Source organism: Miniopterus schreibersii, assembly GCF_964146895.1.
Source record: "Miniopterus schreibersii genome assembly, chromosome: 10".
In the NCBI taxonomy this organism is placed as follows: Eukaryota; Metazoa; Chordata; class Mammalia; order Chiroptera; family Miniopteridae; genus Miniopterus; species Miniopterus schreibersii.
In genome coordinates, this window is record NC_138110.1 from 60,313,710 (window position 1) to 60,334,081 (window position 20,372).

At 40.9% G+C, this 20,372-nt stretch overlaps 2 protein-coding genes across 5 annotated transcripts in view; one reads left to right on the plus strand and one right to left on the minus strand.

The window, feature by feature from the left end:
- RALY (RALY heterogeneous nuclear ribonucleoprotein) overlaps positions 1 to 20,372 on the minus strand; it is a 125,543-nt gene that overhangs the window by 18,061 nt on the left and 87,110 nt on the right. For 2 of the 3 annotated variants that reach the window (XR_013999636.1, XM_081148930.1), the window contains one exon: positions 6,825 to 7,172. The exons of the other annotated variant lie outside the window; for it this stretch is intronic. Coding sequence is in view for 1 of the 2 variants with exons in the window: in XM_081148930.1 (XP_081005056.1) it covers positions 7,100 to 7,172 (73 nt within the window). In the remaining variant the exon portion in view is untranslated. Of the gene's footprint in view, positions 1 to 6,824; positions 7,173 to 20,372 lie in introns of those variants that run through there. 3 annotated transcript variants of the gene reach the window in all.
- Positions 1,569 to 19,756, plus strand: EIF2S2 (eukaryotic translation initiation factor 2 subunit beta). Of its 2 annotated transcripts, none has more exons than XM_081148935.1 (9): positions 1,569 to 1,749; positions 6,648 to 6,825; positions 9,028 to 9,131; positions 12,239 to 12,374; positions 13,017 to 13,117; positions 13,734 to 13,882; positions 15,875 to 15,931; positions 18,540 to 18,625; positions 19,278 to 19,756. In XM_081148935.1, the coding sequence occupies exons 1-9, from the start codon at positions 1,735 to 1,737 to the stop codon at positions 19,451 to 19,453; spliced, it is 1,002 nt and encodes a 333-aa protein (XP_081005061.1). In that variant the 5' UTR covers positions 1,569 to 1,734; the 3' UTR covers positions 19,454 to 19,756. The 2 variants fall into 2 exon arrangements, with proteins under 2 accessions (XP_081005061.1, XP_081005062.1); XM_081148936.1 differs by having other exon boundaries at positions 1,608 to 1,809; positions 6,562 to 6,825.

The following is a 20,372-nucleotide window of genomic DNA, read 5'->3' on the forward strand; positions in this document are numbered from 1 at the left end:
CAGTACAGCCTCCTTATGGATGCAGATCCTTAGGTAAAGTGGCAGACACTGGCATCAAATGGTCTGGCCTTCACTGCCCAGGTTCCCTGCTTTTGCTGGCTGTATGATTTTGGACGAATTATTCAATGCCATGAAAGCAGTTTCCTCATCTGGAAAAGGGGCTAATAAAAGTATCATTCTGACTAAGCTGTAAGGAACCTAATTTTACCTGCCCATGCTTAAATTAGAGACCAGTACCCAATGGAGAGTACTAAGTATTCGTGGATTGACTCCCACAGGTGTTTTGAGGCCTTAAGCAAAGAACACAAATTAGGTAATAGGAAGCCCAGTGAGGAGAAAAGCAGCCCCTAATAGTGGGGGCTAGGCTGACACTATCCGCTAGGATAGCTGCCCTGTTGAACATAACTTCACAGGACATCACCACCAGCCAACGCCACTCTGTGACCATGATAGATTACGACAAAAACAAAACCACTCTTAATCATGTCTGAATACAAGCAAGAAAGAACTGTCCCAAACACCAAAGGACCAAATATCCCCCTACCCTGCCTTACGTAAGGTAGCTTTCGCTCTCTCCCTTTATAGATTAAGAATAAATACCCCATCACAAAACTACTTCCCTCCTAATAGCATCCAATCCAGAGAGAAGGCCTGCGTCCTTGAATCCTCCCCCAAATTACTTAACACAAGCCCAAATTCCGTAAATTCTTTCCAGCACCCTCTCTACGAGCTACCCACTGTTCCTCATGCAGCCTCCCCTCCTAGCAATGAAACAAGCCCACCTTTGTTCAACTACGGGGGTGTTCTCGGAGGTATTTGGGTGGAGGGCACTGACCAAGTGAGAGCTACCTAGAGGGTAGCTGCTATTATTATGCCTCGAGGGGAATTCAGGAAGCGCCCACAGCGTCGAGCGGACTTCCTAAAGCAGCGTTTCGGGCTTCCCGACCGCCTGCCTCTTGCCAGGCCCTTTTTCCTCAGGCTCCGTCTTTTCACTTTGGTCTGCAGAGAGGAGGCTTTTGGAGTCCGGCCTCCCGAGGTGAAATCCTGTCTTCCTTTCGATTTCCCAAGAAGTAACCTCCCCCCTCCCCAGCTCCGGCTCCAAGTCAGAGTTCCCGAAACACTACAGCACCCCACAGAGGCGCGGCGCGGGTAGAGCAGGAAAATGAAAGCCCCAGCTGGCTCCTACTACGGAGCGCCGGTATTACCCACCGCCCTAACCCGGGAGAAACGGTCCCGAACTCGCTCGATAGGCAGGGCAGGGCAGGGCAGGGCAGGGCAGGGCAGGGCAGGGCAGGGCAGGGCAGGGCAGGGCAGCGCGGCCGCTCCACCGGCGGAAGGCTGAGGTAAAAGTTCGCGCTCGCAAAACCGAATCTTCCCGGCCGGCTTCTTCAGACGTCACGCACGCGCACGGGCGTCTGGGCGGCCGCTGTGGCGCGGCCCGCCTCTTCCAGGCGGACTACAGGTCCCGGCTTGCCCCGAGAGGCGGCGTCGCCGGGGAACTCGCGCCAGAAGGAGCACGTTGGGTCAGCTCCGCCGCGCGCTTGCGCACTGACGGGCTCTGCGCAGGCGCATTTCCAACGCTTGGGAGTGGAGGGCGGGGTGTTGTTCCCTTTCGCTGATGCAAGAGCCTAGTGCGGTGGTGGGAGAGGTGTCTGTGAGATCTGTGCTGCTGCTGAGGCCTGGGGTTGACCCGTCCGACTTCTCGTCCGTGCCGAGCCTTCTGGAGCCGCAGCCATGTCCGGGGACGAGGTGAGGGCCTAAGCCTGGCGTTAGGGCTGGGGACTGAGGCTGGGAGCCGAACCCATCCTCGTGTGGGAGACCGGGTGTGCGGCCTAGCGGCCGGCCGCCATGTGGGACAGCCGGGCCTAGGCAGCCCGGAGCGGTGGAGCCGGCGAGGACTCCGGAGTCGCGGGCTGGGTCGCGTCCCGCTCTCCTCAGGGCGGCGGTGCTGAAGCCGGCGTTTCCGGAATGGAGAGCACATTGAGTCGTCCACCCCGGATGGGGCTTGGGTGCCGGTTAATGTCCCGACTGAACGAGATTGGGGCTGGCGACCCCTGCATTCCTTCCGGTTTGACACTGCAGCTCCAACTCTCCTCGCTGGGATCCTAGGTGCCGAGAGGAGCCTCCTTGAGCTGCGGTGGAGCCCTGGTTAAAAACTTTGGCAGGCTGGCCTGTCCTGGCCGGCATCCGCCGTTCTCATTTCGAGCATTATTTCTTAAAAAGATCAGGGGGTGGGGAGGATAGGACGAGAGGTCAAGGCGCTTCAGCCTCAAAAAGTGTCGAACCTCGGAAAGTTTTAGGGTGGAGTCCGAGTTTTCCTTCAGAGTTCACTGCGACGGGAGCGGGAAGTCAGGGCTGCGAAGCTGGCTGGGTCTTTTTCTACCCTCGTGCTTGTGCCTCAGCAAATTTCTTCAAGTCCCTTTTGGCCAGATTTATGCCAGTTCATGTTAAATCAAACGGCTTAAAATGAAATTGGATTTTAAGTGTCAGTAGGTATCTACGTTGGGGGGAGAGCTACCGCTTCCCGGCGAGCTCTCCCCACCAAAAAAAGGCTCTTGAATTTATAATTCACTTCTGTAAATATTCGAGTGCATGGCCTATACGGACTTGGAGAGAAGGAAGAAGAAAAATGTGAGGCTTTTCGGAGTGTTGGCTTCTGAGGTAGTCCCTGAACGGTCCTTAGCATTTCCTCTTGTAATGGAAAGGCCTGATCACAGGGCAAGGAGGTGGTTAAGAAGGCAAGTATGTGTGTTCACAGAAAGTAGAGTATTTTCCAGTTTGGTTAGAGTTAATTTCTTGAAATGTAGTTAGTGGCTAGTTCATGGAGGAATTTGAAGACCAAATTAAGGAATTTGGGTTTATTCTGGAGGGGACTCAAGTCTCTCATTTGATTTCCACAACAATCTGCTAAGATAGGTATGAAAAAACTATCTTAAGGCCCATTTTATGGATGAAAAAACTGAGGCTTAGAGTGTTGTATCATGCCTGTGATCAGATAGTAAGTGGTTGAGCCAGTAGAATTCCAGATCAATGTAATATTTCCTCCATCTAGGTGAGTAGGAAGCTCTTGCTCTCTTAGGAGAAACTGAGGGTCTAAAGGACGTAGGTGGTCTTGCTTGGAGGTCATGGTAGACATTGCTCTGAGCTACTGTATTTCAAAAGTTGCAAGAGGCAGTGTTTCACGTTTGTTTTTTCTATACATTTTCTAAGCTCTTCATAACCTTTAAAAACTACACTTATGTAGTGCAAAGTACTGTGGAATGCTATTTTTTGTGTGGTTTCTATGGTAAAGTGCTCACAAGTGGTATAGGGGATGTAAGAGAGATCAACCAGTTTCTACAGGAGGTAGAAAGCCATCAACAGAAATTTGTGGGGCTGGAGGATTCAGTTTTAGCAGTGGGATCAGGAAGGAAGTGGAATATGGCAGAACCAGCATTCCAGTAGAGAACTTTTGGAAGCCAATAAAGTATTAAGTAGCTTGGCACTTTTTAGGTCTACCAGTTGAACTTCATTTTATAGACAGGAAACTAGGGCTCAGGAAGGTTAACTTGCCCAGGATCTCACAGCAAGTTAGTGACACTAAAAACCAGCCTTTGACTTCTACTCTGGAGGGATGTGAAGGTTCTGGTTTCTCCAATATTGTTGACTAGGTAAGTATTCTTAGGCCAGTCCTTAATTTCTGACTATACAGACAAATGAAAACCTATCCATGGAAGTAATGAAAGTAAACTGTACACTTTATTTTTTTTAGAGAGAGCGAAACATTGATTTGTTGTCCCACTTATTTATGCATTCATTGGTTGATTCTTGTATGCGCCCTGACCTGGGAACAAATCCACACCTTGGCATATCAGGATGATGCTCTAACTGAGAGCTTCCTGACCAGGGCTGTACGTACTTTTTAAAACCTGGTAATTAAGCCAAAACTCACCAAAACATAATCTCTTTTAACCTAGTGGAACCAAGACCTTTATTTCTGTTTGTATTTGTTTTTTAAAACATATCTTTATTGATTTCAGAGAGAGGAAGGCGGGGAGAGAGAGAGTCATTGATCAGCTGCCTCCTGCACAACCCCTACTGGGGATTGAGCCTGAAACCCAAGCATGTGCCCTGACCTGGAATCTAACCTGTCTCTCCTGGATCATAGGTTGATGCTCAACCACTGAACCATACCGGCAGGGCAGGAACCAAGACCTTTAAAAAGCAGTATTCTAGAAATATGGGTGCTACCCAGTAAGGAAAAATCCTCTAATCTGTAAAGTGCTGGCAGTAGTTAAGATGATTGCTTATTACTAGACCCCGTTCATTAGGTGTCAAAACATTGGGTTTTCACACAACACGGTAATTTGGTTTATGAAAGAAGCTTTAAGCTAAAGAAATTTCTGATTAAAAAGTAGAATGTGTGTTGTACTAAGTGTACAAAATACAGAAGAATACAAAGAGAAATAAAAATCTCCTAGAACCCTATCACCCAGAGATGGCAACACTTGGCATTTGTTCTGTCCTTGCTTCTCTAGGCACTGTTTGCTTCTCAAATTCAAACACGGGTCATAAACAAGACATTTGGAACATGATAATTTGTTGTCATATATGAAAGTCTTAAAAAGAGCATTTTTTTAGTCAAGACTGACAGGGCATTGTGGTTTGGGATAGGACTGCTTTAGGATCCCTGGTTTCCTTGTTTTTAACTCTATGAGCGGTGGTGTGAATAAAATGAGGTGACGAGTGTATGTCTTAAGTATCCAGAGACATAATTAAAAGAGATGTAAATTATTTCAGTGTGTAATTCCTGCATGTTTTATATTTTTACAAGGCTATCACCAAACTGTTAACCTGTAGGCCTAAATACAAATGTTTTTCAGAGGATAAGACAGTTGTGAGGCTGTCCTCTTCTGATTTCAGGATCCCTCCCATGTGGCCTGTCTTGCTGAGTAATAGTTAAAAGATAATTAATATTCCAGGGCAGTTGCTACTTGAAAAAAATGCAATAAATGAATTGTAAGCCCTGCCAGATAACCAGACTTATAGCACCTGGAGTGTTGTCTGTCCTTTTGCCAAATCTCCATATCTGAGGAGTGTGGATGAACTGTAGCTACCTCCTTGGAACAGATAGCAACACTCCATGTAGGATGACCTGTGGCTTAATAGGTCAGCAGTGGGGAATTCCTTCTTCCTGGTTCTTCCATTCTCTTCTTTAAGTTTGCCAAATTAAGTTCTTCAGACTGACTGCATTTCAGAATTAGTCATTTATACAGTTAGGTTCTTATTAAGATCTGAGAGGATAACTTTGAAATGAGGCTGTATCAATTTCCAGAATGTATTGCAGATCCCTACCTTATTACAGACCATAGTTTGGTTTTAGTGTAGCTCAGTTCCTTTAATGTACTTGGGACATAAAGAAATTTAAGTTAATTAGAGTCAATTTGGGGAGTTTTTTTGAGTTTCGTTATGTCTTGGAAGTTAGATCACCCTGAGTTGATGAAATTTTAGTTGTAGGGATCAAGAGATACCCTGCTTTGTGAACTGTAAAGCATTATATAAATTATGGTAATTGCTAACTTTGAGTACTTTTGTGCCAGTCACTATGCCAAGTGTTTTATATTTATTTATTCATTTAATCCTAGTAACCTTTTGAGGTTTGATTTTGGTTCTTTTGCTGATCTCCATTTTACAGATGAGGCATGGAGAGGGCAAGAACTTACCTGGAGTAATACAAGTAAGAGCCAGAGTCAGGATTTGAATTTAGTCAGTTGTGTGCCCAGACACTTCACTGTACTGTCACAGAAGTTCATTGGGGAAAATGCTGAATTTAAGCATGGTAGAATTTAGACAAAAATTGGTAAGGGGCTTAGAGAAAAAAATACTTGGTATTTGAATCCAATTCTGTTTGATTTCAGTGACCTGACTCTTTCCACTGTATTGGCATCTGCCCTGTATGTTGTTTAAATTGTTATGTCTAAAATAACTATATTTCTCCCCAAGTAATCAGTACAAACACATAGTCTACAACAAGTTATAAGTTAGTTTTTCACTTATTCTCCAGTGGACATCAGATAAAAATAACCTACTAAAACTCTTAATGTTCCAGAAAACAAAAAACAGAGTAAAAGGTTGTATAGAAGTCTCTCTTACTCAGATACAGATTTGCTATATGAAGAGTTGCTGGTGGATTTCCTTAAAGATTTGTCTGAACTTCAAGATAAAATTAAAAAAAAATTATTTTACTAGGTCAAGTCTCCTAGTGTAGCGACTCCAGCTTGCCATCCTTAAATAAACATGTATAACCTGTCTAGGTATTAGTTTCTCATCCACAAAGTGAGAGGTGTAGCATAGGTCATTGTTAAGACCCCTTCCCTAAATTCCATGATTAAATCATCATAAAGTTTCCACATTTGCTCATGAAACTAAAAGTCAAGTTGCTGTATCTTGTGATAATTTACAAATTGAAAGGTAGGTGCACGTGTTTAAGGAACCCCCCCTTCCTCATGTTAGTATAAGGAAGGCGGATGGACTTTTTTAATCCTATTTTTGGTATTTTAGTGCATCAAATACTCTTTTAAGAGTACCATTTGAGGATACAGCATATTTGGAACATGAGCATCATTGAAAACAATCACTTGGTCCCTTTTTTATTGTCTTTTAAACAGATGATTTTTGATCCTACTATGAGCAAGAAGAAAAAGAAGAAGAAGAAGCCTTTTATGTTAGATGAGGAAGGGGATGCCCAGACAGAAGAAACTCAGCCCTCAGAAACGAAAGAAGTGGAGCCAGAGCCAACCGAGGACAAAGATGTAGAAGCTGATGAAGAGGACAGTAGGAAAAAAGGTGAGTGGTAGATGTGAAAGCCAATCTTCTGCTGGAACACCTGGTTCTCTTCCATTGGGTTTTGGATTTTGTGCATACATTGACCCCTCAGCCTGATAAGGCTATTCCAGTGAAAGTTGAGGCCATCAACAGTCTCTGTGCACTGGACCTTGCCAAATTTCTGATAGACTTGTTCCAAGGAAATTCCCATTGAATCCACAAGTGGCAGAGGTGACAAAACCTTGTCATTCCAGGGCTGATTTTTCCAGTCTAACCTGTCAGGTCTCTCTGTATTTTAATGGTGGTTGTAGTTGAATGAAGGCAGAAAGAAATAGGACCAAGGTAGGCAGTTTTGTGTCTTAGCAAGTCTGAAAATATATAGAAAAAATTAAAATTATTTTTTAAATGTTTCAGTTTAGACACCAGCATTAGTTTTGATATAGATACCATTTAACTATTAGAAATAAATGATTCAGTAAACGTAATGTCTATTGAATATAAGACACTGCTGGGGATAGAACTGACATTCATTGAACATCTCTCATGTGCTAAGCATCTTGTATGTATTTAAAACAAACTTAGAAAGTAAGTCATTCTTGTAATAAGACAAAATTAATTCATAACTAGCTTCTTGAAAAAAACTTTATAGCAGAGGGATCCTAATATATTCTTAGTGTACAACAAGGCAGAACAAATGGAAAATTTATTGAACAGAACCCATTACTACTCAGTAATGGTAGAAAAAATTTATCGCATATTGTAGCCTCATTTAATGAATGTGAAATACTTTATAAGGCCTTTTGTTGATTGATTTAATAACATGTAGAGCTAGGCACTAGGATTTAGGTGAACAAGGCATATCCCCTTAGGATCTAGTAGGCAGCTAGGTAAGTATCTCCTTTGGGGTGGCAAGGTACTATTGAAGCACCTGGGGGGCACCCAGTTGCGGAAAAGGAGGGATAGATAGGCTTAGAAAAGGCTTCTTGGTGGAAGTAACTAACCAGGATCCTTTGAGATGAAGGTAAGAGCTATGTGGGAGGGTCCATGGCAAGGGTTGGAGGTGAGAGACTGCAGGCACTGCACTGAAGTGGAAGTACTTCATTTGGGTTGGAACCAGGGATTAATGTAGGGGAGATGAGATGGTAAGCAGAAGTGGAGAGGTGAAGCTGGAGAGCCTTAAAAATTGTGTTAAGCGCAGCCGGGTGTGGCTCAGTGGTTGAGCATCAACCTAGGATCCAGGAGATTGTGGTTCAATTCCCAGTCAGGGTATAAGGGAATGCAGGCTGGTGCAGCCACTATGGAAAGCAGTATGGAGTTTCCTTGAAAGATTAAAAATTGACCTGCCATTTGACCCAGTGATCCCACTTCTAGGAATATATTCTAAGGAACCTAAAACAACAATCACAAAGAACTTATGCACCCCTATGTTCATAGCAACGCAATTTACAATAGCTAAGATCTGGAAACAGCCCAAGTGCCCATCAGTAGATGAGTGGATAAAAAGGCTGTGGCACATTTACACCATGGAATACTATGCAGCTGTAAAGAGGAAGGATCTCTTATCCTTTGGCACAGCATGGAGGGAACTAGAAAGTATTATGCTAAGTGAAATAAGCCAGTCAGAGAAAGACAAGTACCACATGATCTCACTTATATGTGGAATATAATAAACAATAAATTGATGAACAAAGTGGATCTAGAGACATAGAAGCATGGAACAGACTAAGGGATCTCAGAGGGAAGGCAGGGAGCGGTGTGTGGGTGGGGAGAGGGATCTCAGAGGGAAGGCGGGGAGCAGTGTATGGGAGGGGAGAGATTAATCAAAGAACTTGGAGGTGGGATGGATGTGGGGTGGAGGGAATCAATGGGGATAAAAAGGGGACATCTGTAATATTCTCAGCAATAAAGCTAAAGAAGAAAAAAAATTAAAATTAAAAAACAATTGTGTTAAAACCCTGATGAGGCATTATACGAGATTCATAAATATTCTCAACATGGTTCCCTAGGGAGATTTTTCCTATAAAGCTTTGAGTTGACCTGCCATTGTGTGTCTCAGAACCATAACCTTTGCAGTTGTGGAGGAACCCGTCCATGGTGCTAGTTAATACCTGATCTCTCTAGTCTGTTGATTTAATTAATGAATAGCTGAACTGTTGGTTTAGCTCATAGTTGGATGCTTTGTCTTCTGTTGGTTAATTGATAATCTCAATTATGTCTTTTTAGATGCCTCTGATGATCTAGATGACTTGAACTTCTTTAATCAAAAGAAAAAGAAGAAAAAAACAAAAAAGATATTTGATATTGATGAGGCGGAAGAAGCTGTAAAGGTAGTATTGCTTTCTTGTTGAAGGTAAAATTTGACCTCTTGAAAGATTGCTCAATGGCTGATGTTTCTCCCTCTTTGTCTCATCTCTTACCAGCTTTGCTTTTGTTAAGTACTTAATTAGCACTGTTAAGGTCATTATGTCTAAGGGATTATGATTTAAAGGAATGTAAATTTAGGTTTTATATATTTTATTGTGCTCCTGTAAAAAGATGACAAGCTGCCCCTTGTCCTTAACTATATTGAGATTGGCTGAGTGAGAGATAGTTTAGTAAGTGAAGCAGATATTCTCATGGTTTCCTCTGTTAAACTTTGATGGCATGTTGAAGATATACAAATTTATGTGTACCTCTGTGGTTGGTGGCTGATGATATTATGGCCTATAGGAGAACCAGAGCACTCGGGCTGTTTTTATGGAGTTCTCTGATCTTGTACGTTGTCTTAATAACTCAGAATTCTTTTGAATGAGTAGATAGATAGATGGGTGGGTAGGTAGATGAATAGGTTGGATGGAGGGATGAGCTGAAAGCCTGTTCTTCCCTTGCTTAGAGCTACCATTTTAAAGACCCTGTCCAGGAACCTTAAGCAGAGCTCACCCATCTGTTTGTAAAACCAAGGATAATAGCAATTTTATATATACACAGAGAAAGAGCAAGAGTTGAGGAAATGTATATTGTATAGTAATTCACTGAATTTTGGAAACAGGGTCACAATTTTGGTGACTTGGGTAATTCAGCAAATGTATATTGTTGAGTGCATTGAGTTGTTAGGTATTGTGTACTAATTGCTAAGGTACTGAAAGAAATAAGGTATTTTTCCTGTCTTCAGGATAATTTTGAACAAGACAATTTTGCCTGGATTTACCTTACTTTCTCCCTGTTTGGGGATTCTCTTCTCTTCCTACTATTGTAGGGAAATTGAGAAAGAAATGCTCAAATTATACTGAACAAGTGATACTTAAATATCCTGAGTAACAAAGTGACACATCAGAGATGTGCCACAGAAAATCTTGGTTAACAAGGTTTTTTTGGCTGACACTCTAACCACTGAGCAAAATCAGCTTTTGTCCTGAAGAGTCACTTATATAAATTCTGTCCACTCTTACTAAGTGATTGAATACTTTTTTCTCTGCTATCGAAGTCATAACAGAAGAGGTTACAAATATCCTTATCAGGTAGGACATTAACTTGAAGCTGAAGTGTTATTTAAGTATCTTGGGTTTATCTCCTGTCTGAATTTTCAGACCACAGGGCTTTTGAAAAAGCTTGAAAAATACTGCTATTCTCTGCCTTTCACCAGGAGCGACTTAACCTCAGTTTGGAAGTAGATCTTAGTGAGATAAAATAAATAGGGTAGAACTAGAAAGCTGGCTGGTGTGTGCTAATTTATATTTGGCATAGCTGAGTTTCTCATTTATTGACTGTCATCTTAGAGACTAGGTTAATAACTGGTTTCTTGTTTATGTGTTATCTAGCTAATACACATGGGCTGATTGGTTTTAATGGCCAAATGTGGCACTAAGACTACACGGCTGGATATGGGATATCAGAGCTGAACTTCATTTACTCCCAGCTATTTAAACTTTTCTGCTGATAAGATTTCCGAAATTACTATAGCCATTGTCAGTATGTAGGCACACAAAATTAGATATTGGTAGGTAATGTTGACAGCACATTTCAGGGTAGGGAGCTGGATAAGTTGGTGAAAGGAGGAAGAGATTAGAAGATGAGACTGAGACTGGCCCTTTCTGCTGTTGGGGGTTTATGATTCATTTCTGGGCTGTGTGATATGCCCTGTTTACATCTATGACTATAGCAACTAATCTTGGGATCAACCTTTACCTTGTCTCCATCCATTCATCATATCCTAATTCTTCATGGGTTCTGCCTTTCTTCTCTTTCATGATGTCATCTATCAAAGTGATGATCAAATACCTTTTCACAGTCTGGTTGCAAGGCTTGACTTTGGTATAAAAAAAATATTTAGTCTTTGTCTCTGGTTCCTGACACACAGCTAATAAAACCCTTGCAATATCTGGAATGATAAAAGTGTCCTTTGAGATGACTGGTGGCTGGGAGCTCCTGAATAGCTTCAGGATAGGGGCTGGTAGTCAGAAAGATTTAAGCCATGATCAGATTATTGGAATTCATAGAACCTCACCCCTTAACCTCCACCCTTTCCCTGGGGAAAGGGGTTGGAGATTGAGTTCAGTCACCAGTAGTCAGTGATTTAATCAGTCATGCCTGCATGATGAAGCCTCCATAAAAAACTCCTAAATGTTGGGGTTTGGAGAACTTCAGGGCTGGTGAACAAATCATGGTGTTGGGAGAGTGGTGTACCTGGAGGGGGCATGAAAGTTCAGCACCAGCCCTTCTTCCCTGTTCATCTCTTCCATTCTGCTGTTCCTGCATTGAATCCTTTATAACAAACTGGTAATAGTTAAGTGCTTTCCTGATTTCTGGGTCATTCTAGCAAATTATTGAACTTTGGGGGGAAGGGGTTGTGGAAACCTCTGAATCTGTAGCCAAGTCAGATATATGTGTGGGTAACCTAGGGATCCAATACTGGCCTCTGAAGTGAGGACAGTCTTATGAGACTGAGCCCTTAGACCTGTAGAGTCTGTCACTAACTACAGGTAGTTTCAGAATTGAAATGAATTATAGGTCACCCAGTTACTGTCGGAGAGTTGAAGAATTGGTGTGGAAAAACACCGTGTATTCGGTGTCAGGAGGAAAAAACCCTCCCACTGATTACATCAGAATACTTAGGAACTTCTTGAAAATACTCCTGACCCTTGTTCCTGCTAAAGATTGTCAGTCAAAAGATTTAAGAATCTTTTAAAAGTTTACCAGGTGGTTCTTACAGAGGCCTGGTTTGGAAACAGACAATAACTTTAAGATCCCAAAGCTGGTGAAGGAAAAGATCCCACAGAACTATCTTAAATTTCTAGTGTAAATGGCATGGACTTGCTGAGCCATTTGGCTCACCTGTGAGACATTTCTTTTATGTAACTTAAATTTTGAATATTAAGTTTTTCCCCCTCTAAAAGGATGTCATTTTTTTTCAAGTCCTAGTATCAAAATATTAAAACTCATATCTTAATTTTCTTAGGATCTTAAGATTGAAAGTGATGTTCAAGAACCAGCTGAACCAGAGGATGACCTTGACATTATGCTTGGCAATAAAAAGAAGAAAAAGAAAAACGTCAAGTTCCCAGATGAGGATGAAATTCTAGAGAAAGACGAAGGTAATATTGGGGGCCTGATTCTCAGGCCTTTGGCCTAATCTCTTTGATAGGTGGGCTCCTTTTTTTTTTCTTGGCCCTATTTCCTCCTGATATGGAAGCTAAAAAGAAACAGTATTTAACTTGATGACAGTTAAAGATTTCATGGGGATAGAATTCGACAATTGTGATTTTTATTAATCATGCAGATTCAGGTGATTGGGGAAATTACTGTAACTGAATTTATAATGCTAAAAAATTTTTGTTGTGTTAAAAGGGCTATTTTATTAGTTTCTAAGTGCCATAGGGTCTTTAAAAAACTTCACTATAGTCAGCAGATGGGTTTTTATGGATGTGAATGTTTCTTAAGTGCTTAAACAATTGGATGTCTTTTCTTTTAATTATCCCAGTGCATTATTTTATCTTGTTTGTTAAATCAAAGAAACAGGTGTGTCTGTGTTATCACAAGTGCCGAACTAGAGAGGTCTCTATTAAGGGTTGTTTATGAAAGTGCTCGTCCTTAAGGAATCAGGTGGTTGTGAAACTTGCTGCCTTTATGCTTGAGGCTGTTGTGAATGCAGCTCTGGGAGGGAAGGCACATGCTTCTGAAGCTTTCACCTCTCTAGCTCAGCCTCTGCCCTTATTCTTCCTCTTTGTTATCTGTAGCTTTAGAAGATGAAGACAGCAAAAAGGATGATGGTATCTCATTCAGTAACCAGACAGGCCCTGCATGGGCAGGCTCCGAAAGAGACTACACATACGAGGAGGTAAGACAAGGTCTATTGCGGAAGGGGGCTAAGCTATTCACTAGAACTCAAAGAAAAGCAAAAGCAAAATATATGTTCCTTGAATTGGAAGGGCCATTGAACTTCAGATTGATAGTGAAGCCAACTCAGAAAGGTTACACAGCAAGTGCACAGCATTGCCTGATGCCATCATATAGGGCAGTCAGTATGGCAGTTATGGTACTCACTGTTCCCATCTGAGTCTGTGAACTTCGAAGGACATGGAGATGGAGCCCCTGGAGTGAGAGGAGGGAGCCATGGGGAGAGGAAGAGGCTGATTTGGAGCCAGGATAGCCTGGAGTTATGTGGGCTTTCTTGAACTGTACTTTATGATTGTATCATATACTTTCCCATAAAATCAGCAGAATTAGTAGGCGTTTATTCATTCATTAACTTTCAACAAGGAATTGCTGAGCATTCATAATAGACCAGATCCTAGTTGAGAATTGAGTCCTGCTCTCAAGGAGCTCCCAGAACACATAGTGATGTGTGTGTATATTTAGTAAAAAGTAAAGTGTGCTCTGCTTAAAGGTAAAGCAAAGATTCAAGTATACCCCTGCTAATAAGAATGTACATGAATACCACTTCATCTCTGTAGCTACTGAATCGAGTGTTCAACATCATGAGGGAAAAGAATCCAGATATGGTTGCTGGAGAGAAAAGGAAATTTGTCATGAAACCTCCACAAGTCGTCCGAGTAGGAACCAAGAAAACTTCTTTTGTCAACTTTACAGATATCTGTAAACTGTAAGTTGGTTAATGGAGAATCTCCATTCCAAATTCCAGATTTTCAGTGGCATTTATGTTAAAGGTTCTTATTGAGGATTTAATTGCAGGTAGAAAGAGAATGCACAGCTGTCAAAGTTGGTTTGAGGGAGGTCAGAGTTCAAGTCTATCAGTTCTTTCTACTTACAGGTGTCAGGGCTTGTATTATAAGACATCCAGCGGTGAGAGAAGCCAGCTCATGCTAATGCCTGAGAGTGGATTCTAACCAGATGGAATGAAGAGTGAGAAAGCTAAATGTAGTCCTCAGACAGGAGCCTGGGCAGCCCAGGGTGGTAGAAAAGCTTTTGAGGCTGGAATGGGCCTGCCAAGCAAGTGAGCTCTGGGAAAGCAGCTAAATTTGGTGTGCCTCTTCCTTGGATGGTCATTGTCAAGACATAGCTTTCTTAATTACCATCACATTCCATCACATTCCATGCTTCTCTCACCCCAAGGTCACTCACTGTCTGGGCCTAGCTCTTCTTAGCACCTCACCTACAACTGTTTTTTGGCAGGTTCCCTAGGACAACAGACCTTATCTACTGTTTGTTCTTAAGTTTCGTAAGTGACATCTGCTTGTTGCAAATAAAAGGGTAAACTGGTAAACAAAAAAGAAAATAATCACTAAAAATGCCATCACTCAGAGATAACCACTTGTTTTCATTGCTTATAGGCATTACTTAAAAGATTTTAGACTTTTTTCATGACAATGCTCATAGAAAAATTAGAAAATAGAGACATGCTGAAGAAAATGAAAAACCATTTGTAAGTCTACCATTAAGAGATAATCATAATTTAACATTTTTATGTTTAGCTAGTTTTATGCATATATTTTAAAATAAATGGTATACTGTTTTTTAACCTATTTTTCTCTTAATATATCATGAAACTTTTATTTACGTTCATGGTCTTCATAAATGTTTTTAGTAGCTACACAACATTCTAACAGTTTTTTAGTTAGACATGGTTGCTCCCAGGTTTTCATTTCAAAGGCAAAGCTTCAGGCAACATCCTTGCCAGTGATTCAAAATAGAGCCTTAGGGCAAAAAGTCCCAAGATGGAATTGCTTAGTTAAAAGGAATGGATATTTTTGTGGCAAACATTGGTAAATTGTTTTCCAACAAGCTTTTACCAATTTATACTCCCACTAGCAATGCAGGAGCTTACCTATTTATATTTTCACCAACCCTCACTCATTACATTTTGGGGGGGGGGGGGGGGAAATAACTGTCTTTAAAATTGTAATACTAGTAGTACCTGGTTACTAGAACAAGTTCAAACAGTGCCAAGTGAGTACAGTTAAAAAGTGAAAGTATTGAATGGCATTGCTCTGTATTTGCTTTTTTTCATTTTATATGGATACTTTTTTTTTTTTTTTTGGTATATGGAGACCTCTTATGTTCTAAAAGCAGGATAGAATGGATGTGACCTAATTTATTTAACCATTCCCCAGTTGGTGAATATTTAAGCTGTTTTCAGTTTTTCTACTATTACGCTACCATGAAATGCTTCTCCATATATTGTTCCATTTTTTAAAATTGAAATTTTCCAACAAGAAAAATATGGGGATTAGCATAAAAAAAAATTCAGGAATCCTGTTGCCTAGTTTTGGTGTATTTGACCTTTTGACACATTTGCTTCAGATCGTTTTACTTCTTTAAAAGAGGGTTTTACAGTTACAATTAAAGCCACCTTGTATCTCTTTCATCTTCCTTTCCAGAAAAAGATGTTATCTTATAAAGTTGTTTACCTTTCTTGTCCATGTTTTTAGACATTTACTCATATGTACACTATTTATAAATAATGTAATGTCTGGGCTTTAAAATGTATCTTTTTATTTCAGAGTTTGATGAAATGTGCACTAAAGTTCACCTAATAGCAGAGTAGTCACAAATTAAAACCGTGAACAGGTTGGTTTTTTAGAAGTTTGGTTATATTTCCATGGAGGATGGTTTATATATTCCACTTTCTTTTTAGATTACATCGTCAGCCCAAACATCTCCTTGCATTTTTATTGGCTGAATTGGGTACAAGGTAAGGAACTATATTCACATTTATATATAGTTACATACAGTATTACTGAACATTTCATAAGGACTTTTCTTAATTTGAAAAGGATATAACACACTTAGGAAAAAAATCATTCACCACCCTAGCCAGGTGGCTCAGTTGGTTAGAGCATTGTCCTGTGCACCTAAAGGTTGTGGGTTCAGTCCCCAGTTGGGGCGGGTATAGGAGGCAACTGATCAATGTTTCTCTCTTTAAAATCAGTTAAAAAACAGCAAGAAAAACATACCTTGGGTGAGGATTTTTTTAAAAAAGAAAGAAAAACATTCACTTGATTATCAGAGCAAAGTCAGTTCATTTCTATGGGAGAGCTTGGGGGCTTGGGAATAGGGAACTGAGTTAACAGTGACTCATCTGACCAGGCCTGCTGGCATACCAAAATGAGGATCATGACAATGCTGTGCTTAGTTTCCTGTCATTAATTGCATTCTTAGATCTTTATGGAGCAAATACGAGATTTTAGAGGAAGTCATTTTGTTAGGTCAGAATTTATTTTCTAAATTGTCAATAGGCTATTGATGAAATACAGCTTACATATTGATGAGTGGCACAGGAGAAACATTGAAACAGGGATCCATAACGAGTTACTTCCCTGTCTTAAGGGCTCACCTGTCGAAGGCACCCCCATTCAGAAGGGCTAGGATCCCATGGAGTTGACCATTAAGTGCTAGGAAGCCAACTTTCTCGTTAAAAATAGGTAGATTCAGGGCATAATAATGATGACTAACACATATTGAGAGCCTTGGGTGCCATTTCAGTCCTTAAAACAGTTGCGTTAACTGTTAGTAGAAACTAATATTATCCCATCTTAAAGATTTGGAAACAGGTTCAGTGAAGTTGTAGTTGGTCACATAATTAGTTAATGACATAGTCAACATACAAACTCAGGTCTACCTGTTTCAGGAACTTGAGCTCTTAAAAAGACTTAATCCTGTGCGTTGCTGGCAGTACAGAGATAACTAAGGTGTCCTGCTCTCTTCCTCCTCTTGAAACTCAGTTTGTTGGAATTGGTCACACTTGCTGTGGGGTTAAGGAGTAATTTACTTGACTAGTGGTAGATTTGTAGGCTCTGTTACAAAAGAATTGTGTTTTAAATGTAAATTATATAATCATTGCTTATTTTTAACTTGAAAGAGTTACTCTAATGAAAGAGTAAAAGCAGTGTTTTTCCTACTCAGAATAATTTAGATTTTGAAGATGTAGGGTAAATTATAACAAGTTGTGAACCGGTGAACTTAAATTAAGGTCATTGGGCTTAATATAGGGTTGTTGAAAAAATTCAATTTCTTTTGACAGTAAATTAAAAAAATTTCCTACAGCAAGCATTGAAATATCAGTATAATCTGGAGATTAAGGGTTCCAGTCCATGGAGGATAATAATAAACCTTTATAGTTAAAGGAGAATCACAGGAGAGATTCTTATAAAAGAAATTTAAAAAAAATTTTATAGAGAAAGAGAGAGAAACATTGGTGAGAGCGAGACATCTTATCTCCTGCCTTCTGCACGCCCTTCCCACTGGGGATTGAGCCTGCAATCTGGGCATGTGCCCTTGACCGGGAATTGAACTAGCGACCTCTTGGTGCATAGGATGATGCTCAACCAACTGAGCCACACTGGCCAGGGCGCAAAAGTCATTTTTATAGAGAGATGTGGAACAAATAGAAATTTAATGCTACCTGGCTGAATTTTGTTGTTTCACTTTGTGATTTGTAATTTTTAACAAAATATGTCTAGCTTAGAGCTTTGCTCTCTCAAAGTGCTTGTCATCAGCTTCTTTTCAAAAAGTTTCCCTTTAAGCACCATTGACAGTATGTAGCCTGTGACTTCAACTGTACTTGGCAGGGGGTGGGAGGGGAGATTAACAGTTTTATAGAGATACATTTCACACATTTAAATGTACAATTTGCCCGGCTAGTGTGGCTCAGCAGTTGAGCATTGACCTATGATCTAGGACGTAGTTCAGTTTCCGGTCAGGGCACATACCCGGGTTGTGGGCTCAATCCCATGGGGGGCGTGCAGGAGGTAGCTGATCAACGACTTGCATCACTGATGTTTCTCCCTTCCTCTCCCTTCCTCTCTCTGAAATCAATAAAGACTTTTTTTTAAAAAAAAAATACAATTCATTGTTCACATGATTAATTGAATACCACCACAATCTATTTTAGGACATTTTCATCAACTCTGTATGACAATATATGTATTTGGTGCTTAGAATTTTTAAAGATAGGTCCTACTTTTGCATATGGTATGCATTCAGTAAAAGTGTTTTTCCTTGTTGAATGAATGAGCCATCACACACAGTTAAGGAATCAATTTGTTTTAGACTTAAAATCAACTATAAATCTGATTTGTTGCTGGAGACTTAATTGGTTGAAATTGGATTGTTAGGAAATATGGGTAGGTCATCAGGTACCAACTACTTAATTAAAAATAATTTTTGAGGAACCAGGTACAATAGGACCACTTATAGAACTTATGCCATTGGATATATTTTAAATTCATTGACTGTAAAGGTCCTGGAATTTGGTTCCTTACAGGATAAAGCAATAATGATATTTTTGTTTTCTTTCATAGTGGTTCTATAGATGGTAATAACCAACTTGTAATCAAAGGAAGATTCCAACAGAAACAGATAGAAAATGTTTTGAGAAGATATATCAGTAAGTGTATAATTTAATCTTAGTACATCACTCTGAAATGTTCTCATCAGGCTGTATTATTTTGGGGAGAGTCATTGGTGGTTAATGGCACTGGAAAGGCTGGCCTAAAAGGGTGAAGGAAGATGATAGGGATGGGAAGGTGGAGCAGAAAGGTGGGCTCTTGGTGGCCGTTTGGGGGTGCAAGGAGAAGGGTTCCGATTTCCTAAGAAGGTCCAGCCAATCAAGGCTGCTGGTTGCTTATAGGCTGAAGGCCAAGCCAGAGATATCTGCATTCAGGCCTGGTCTGCATTTATCTTCCTCATCACTTAAAATTGGCAGGTCTCTTCCCACCTACCTAGGAAAGCTAGTAAGGTCTTTCTGAGTGGCTCTCCTGTAGAAGAACCAGGAGTAGGAATCTGGCAAGCCTTCCTGCTTCCTTGCACATTTGGAGTCTTTTTTTCAACCCATGGTTTAGTACCTGAAGCATCACAGCAGACAGTGTGTGTTTTCTTACCCTAGTGTAGCTATAAACTTACTAATAAGTTTAGCTAAGCTTCCTTGGTCTGGGTGCCAGCCTGCGCTTGTGGAGTTCAGTGTAGAAGTGTTTCAGAGGGAGGAAACCTCTGCCATCTCTGTGGCCACCAGTTAATTCTGTATGTTGCTTTTCCTGCAGAGGAATATGTCACCTGTCACACATGCCGGTCACCTGACACAATCCTGCAAAAGGACACCCGACTCTATTTCTTACAGTGTGAAACTTGTCATTCTCGATGCTCTGTTGCCAGCATCAAAACCGGCTTCCAGGCTGTCACGGGCAAGCGAGCACAGCTCCGTGCCAAAGCTAACTAATTTGCTAATCACCACTGATTTTGCAAAGTGTGTTGTGGAAATTGGCTGGACGGGTTTACCATCAGAGTGGATGTACCATTGTATTAAAAACAAGATAGAAAAGCTGCCAAGCTCTTTGGTGTATGGCTGGTTGACCTGAAATCCTTGCAAGATGCCGATGCTCAAGCTGTTGACATACTCATTACCTACTTTAACAACTGTCAGAGAAACATGAGGGGGTAAGGCGGTGCTTTTTTAAAATCGTTCATAGACTTCTGTAAAATGCAAGATAAATTAAAGTTATTATAACAGTGATTCTTTCAATTTGGTTTGTCCTTCAGTTTTCTTTTGTATAAAAATTGTGCTTAATGAATTCAGCAAAAACAGTTTGTGCCTGGGCTCTGGCGAGGTTTCTGCATTCTTGTCCTAAGAAACTGGACATAGGCAGCAGCCTCAGCTGGACAGCCATTTTCCTCTCAGCTTCTCCTGAGATACGTAAAGTAGACACAGCTTCCCATGAGAGGGTGGTTGGAGCATGAGATCTGGGAGGACAGCCCATTTTCAGTGTCCAGGGAACGATTACACAGATATGAATTCATGTGAGGACTGTTGCTACTACCTCACTGCCAAGTCCTCTAGCTGTCACCATGAGGGGGAATACAAGGTGCTAGGTACCCTTCCTCCTTTGAATTTTCTTTCTTATTGGCCACTAAGAGAGTCTTAGAAACGGCCTTGAAGTGTGTCTCATAATTGGCTCACTAAGAAAAACCCTAGTTGTGCATCTGTTGGTGAGTAAGAGATGTGGCATGTGCAGTACAGAGAACTCTTCTGAGTCTAAACCTTGATAAAAGAGGAAGTTTTTCTTTTTCTTCTCCAACTTGTGTTCCGGGTTTGAAAAGACCCACCACAAATGCTTTTCTATTTTCTGTATTAAAGTATC

Excerpts from the sequence above, each read along its gene's own strand:
- EIF2S2 (XM_081148936.1), top strand. The coding sequence starts at position 6,594 with ATGAGCATCATTGAAAACAATCACTTGGTCCCTTTTTTATTGTCTTTT. Across the intron at positions 15,932-18,539 it reads TTGGCTGAATTGGGTACAAG|TGGTTCTATAGATGGTAATA; the intron begins GTAAGGAACTAT and ends TTTCTTTCATAG. Across the intron at positions 18,626-19,277 it reads TGTTTTGAGAAGATATATCA|AGGAATATGTCACCTGTCAC; the intron begins GTAAGTGTATAA and ends CTTTTCCTGCAG.